The 3,435-nt window shown below is 57.1% G+C and overlaps 1 protein-coding gene across 1 annotated transcript in view; it reads left to right on the forward strand.

The window, feature by feature from the left end:
* Window positions 1–900: 900 nt before the first annotated feature.
* Window positions 901–3,435, forward strand: part of WASF2 (WASP family member 2) — a gene marked incomplete in the record, with an annotated part of 27,426 nt that continues 24,891 nt past the window's right edge. The window contains 2 exon segments of the mRNA XM_014590441.2: window positions 901–1,053; window positions 2,482–2,650. Coding sequence (XP_014445927.1) covers window positions 2,521–2,650 — 130 coding nt within the window.

Below are 3,435 nucleotides of genomic sequence, written 5' to 3' on the forward strand. Positions count from 1 at the left end.
GATGGCGGCATGGCCATCCCCCCTGGGGGGTTATTTCTTGCTTTCTGTCTCTCTTTCTCTATCTGTGTCTGGCGAGTGCACGTGCCCCGTAGCAAAAACCTCTCAAAAAAAAAAAAAAGCAATTGGAGAAGCTGAGGGCATCCAGGTGGAGGCACCTCGGAGTCCTGTGAGGTTCTTGTATTTGTGACCTCCAGCCTTACAACACTGAAAAAAAACGCTCTTCCCACCATTTGCCCTAAGGGTCGCATCTGAGCACCTGCTCCCTGACAGGAAGTAGAAGAGGGAGGGAAGGAGTCAAACTGTCAAATCCAGAGTTTGGATGAGGGAACCTGTCGGGCTGGGGGCTTCATAGAGGACCGTGGGCACTTCCTTTGATGTGGACAAGGACCTAGGAAACACTCTGCACCCCAAAAATGGGCACAGCACAGCCGCTGCTGTAGCCCTGGAAGGGAGGTTCAAAGTTTGGAGCCAGCAGCTGGCTCTGGGGCCCTGGCCTGCTGCTGGCGGTGTCAGGAAGTCCGGCTCCCCGGCTGTGGGTTCCTGTTTTATTTTTACTTTGGCTGATCAGAATGCCCGTGATGGAGCAGTCTGCCAGAGGGCCCCGCTCCCCCGCTTCCCTGCTCCCCCACTCCCCCAAGCCCAAGGGCACCTTCCTCTCCTGTCTGACTGTGTGGCTGCCCTGCCTGGCCAGATGTGTTTGCCGGTTCAGGCCTTGCGTTACGCTCACGGTCAGCTTGTTTGGTGACGAACAGTGTGTTAGGGTTGGGTGTAAGTAAACTTCTGTTTTACCTTTTATTTTTTAAGAGGAATTTATAATATTGGGAATCTGTATACATTATCTTTATGCTTTGCCTTTTCGTTTTTCAGGCCAGCAGATGGCACAGAGGCTAAGGTGGCTGGATTCCATGGGGCCCACCCAGCAGTTCGAGTCCTGGACCTGGTGGCTTGAGATACATACTGGGCATGGCTGTGTAGGCTCCCCAATCTCAAGAATATGGAGAAGGGACTGGACGTGGCCGGCCCCTCTGGGAGTGCTGTCTCTCCCTCTCTCTGGTGAGCGTGTGCATTCTACAGCAAGACCTTTTTTTTTTTTTTTTGCTCTTTTTAGATTTTTTCCGTAGGGTGTTTTTGCTATAGGGCACGTGTGCTCTAGAGACAGAAAGAGAGAAATCACCCCCTGGGGGACGGCCACGCACAATAAAATCCCTTCTCCAGTCTCCTCTGGGGGTCTTGGGCACACATGCCCACAAGCCTGGGGTGAGGGGTTTTTTGGGGGTTTTTGTTTTGTTTTGTTTTGAGGTTTTTGCTATAGGGCACATGCGCTCTCCAGACAGAGAGAGAGAGACAGAAAGCAAGAAATCACCCCCCAGGGGGGATGGTCACGCCGCAATCCCTTCTCCTCCACTCTCCTCTCGGGATCTTGGGCACGCATGCACACACGCCTGGCGTGAGTTTAAGCCACTGGGTCCGAGACGCGAACCGCAGTCGACTACGTGGGAGTCCAGCGACTTAGCCATTATGCTAACTGCTGGTCCCAAGCCTGGTGTGAGTTTTGAGTCACCAGGTCTGGGACTTGAACTGTGATCGACTACGTGCGAGTCCAGCAAAATAGCCACTATACCATCTGCTGGTCCCTACAGCGAAATTCTAGGAGGAGGAGGAAACAGACTTGCCCTTCTTAGCGCCAACCCTCAGGCCACTTCTGCTCTCTGTAGCTCCCTTCAGGGTGTGGGGCCAGGACCACTGTGGTGCCTTGGTGTGGTCTCCCATTTGGCTGTGTCGAAACCTCCATCTAACAGAGGCGGGTCTGGCAATCTAGACCTGAAACTATAGCTCAGTGTGGTTGGATGTGGGGGCTTCCCTAGGGAAAGGGCTCGGCCCGCCGGGTGCAGACGGCCCCTGGGAGTTCCTGGGCTGCCTCCAGAACCTTTGGGCCCGGCGTGGACCCCCTGGGACAGAGAGGGCTGCTGGTGGGCAGGGCATCGGGTTGTCATAGTACGTGCGTAAATCTGCCTCCACCCCCGCTGTTACCGTGCCCGCTAACCTGGTGTGTCCCTCCGTCTGGCTCTCCGTGAGCAGCCGCCATCCGGGGGAGATGCATGTCAGGGCCTTGAGATGGCAGCCATTCCAGGGTGGCGATTATCCAGTGCCGGAGCTCTTCAGCCTTGTGATGGGTGGCCAGGGCTCTGCCCTGCATGTGGGCACCCCGCGGTGAGGCCTCTGGAGTGGCTGCTCCCCACCGTGCTCCTTTGCCTCTGGGGTTGTCGCCTTAGGGTTTTGAGCTGTGTCCCTGGGCCAGCAGCTGCCAGGCAGGGTTTCCAGACATGCAGCAAGTCTGTCTGGCAGACCTCGGCAGCGGTGGGGCCAGTGGTGGAGGGTGAGCTATTTAAAGCTGTTGGAGCTCAGGCCTTGGTAGAGACTGAGCATGGCCTTGGTGTGCCTGGGAGCTGTGGGCAAGTAACTTTACTCCTTCTTCCTCAGGCTGTTCATCCTCCGAGCCCCGCCTGAGGCAGGTCCGCCATGCCGCTGGTGACGAGGAACATCGAGCCAAGGCACCTGTGCCGACAGACGCTGCCGGGCGTCCGCAATGAGCTGGAATGTGTGACCAACATCACCCTGGCCAATGTCATCCGGCAGCTGGGTAGCCTGAGTGAGTGCCTCCAGGCCGCACCCCTCGGGGTCGTTTGGTCCCTGTCCCCCATCTGCCTTCCTGGGTAATGTGGACGTAGCCCATGGCCTCCCCAGAGAGTCCGCTTCCTTTTTTTTTTTTTTAAGAATTATTTTTTAAATATTTTTTTTAGAGAGGGACAGAGCGAGCGAGAGAGGGAAAATGAGAAAGCAAACCGCAGGGTTGGGGACTCAAACTGCAGTCAGCCATGTGGGAGGCCAGCACCCTTCACCACCACGCCATGTGCCAACCCCCAGAGAGGCTTCTTTCTGTTAGGGAGTCTTTTCTGCTCCTCCTAATGCCCCCTCCCTGCCGCCTGCTTCAGAAGGTGTCTGTGAGGAGGGGGTTCAGCCGCGGTGGGGGTCCTCAATTGGGGAGTGTGCCAGTGGTCTTTGTTTCCCTGCGTAGGCAGACGTGCCCTTGGGGCCCTGGCTGCCTTACCCCCCAGCAGTGGGTTGTGCCGCAAGCCCCAGGCGAGACTCAGTGCATGCTCCGTTTTTTATTTCCCTTCCGATATGTGTGCTCCGGGAGAGACGAGGCAGGGGAGGAGGTGAGAAAGCCCCGTGTGAGGCTTGGCAAGCCGAAGTCCTTTGTCTTCCATTCTCCTCTCGGACTTTGGGCACCCGTGCACTTGGGCCTGCCATGAGCCAGGCACCCGGCCGCACAGTGCCCAGCGGCCGGGTGCGGTCACTCTGCAGCCAGGGCGAGGTCCGTGAGCTGTGAGGACACAGACGGCACACACAGCTGCAGAGACTGTTCTAGGAGGA

Source organism: Tupaia chinensis, unplaced genomic scaffold (assembly GCF_000334495.1).
Source record: "Tupaia chinensis unplaced genomic scaffold, TupChi_1.0 Scaffold000445_1, whole genome shotgun sequence".
In the NCBI taxonomy this organism is placed as follows: domain Eukaryota; kingdom Metazoa; phylum Chordata; class Mammalia; order Scandentia; family Tupaiidae; genus Tupaia; species Tupaia belangeri.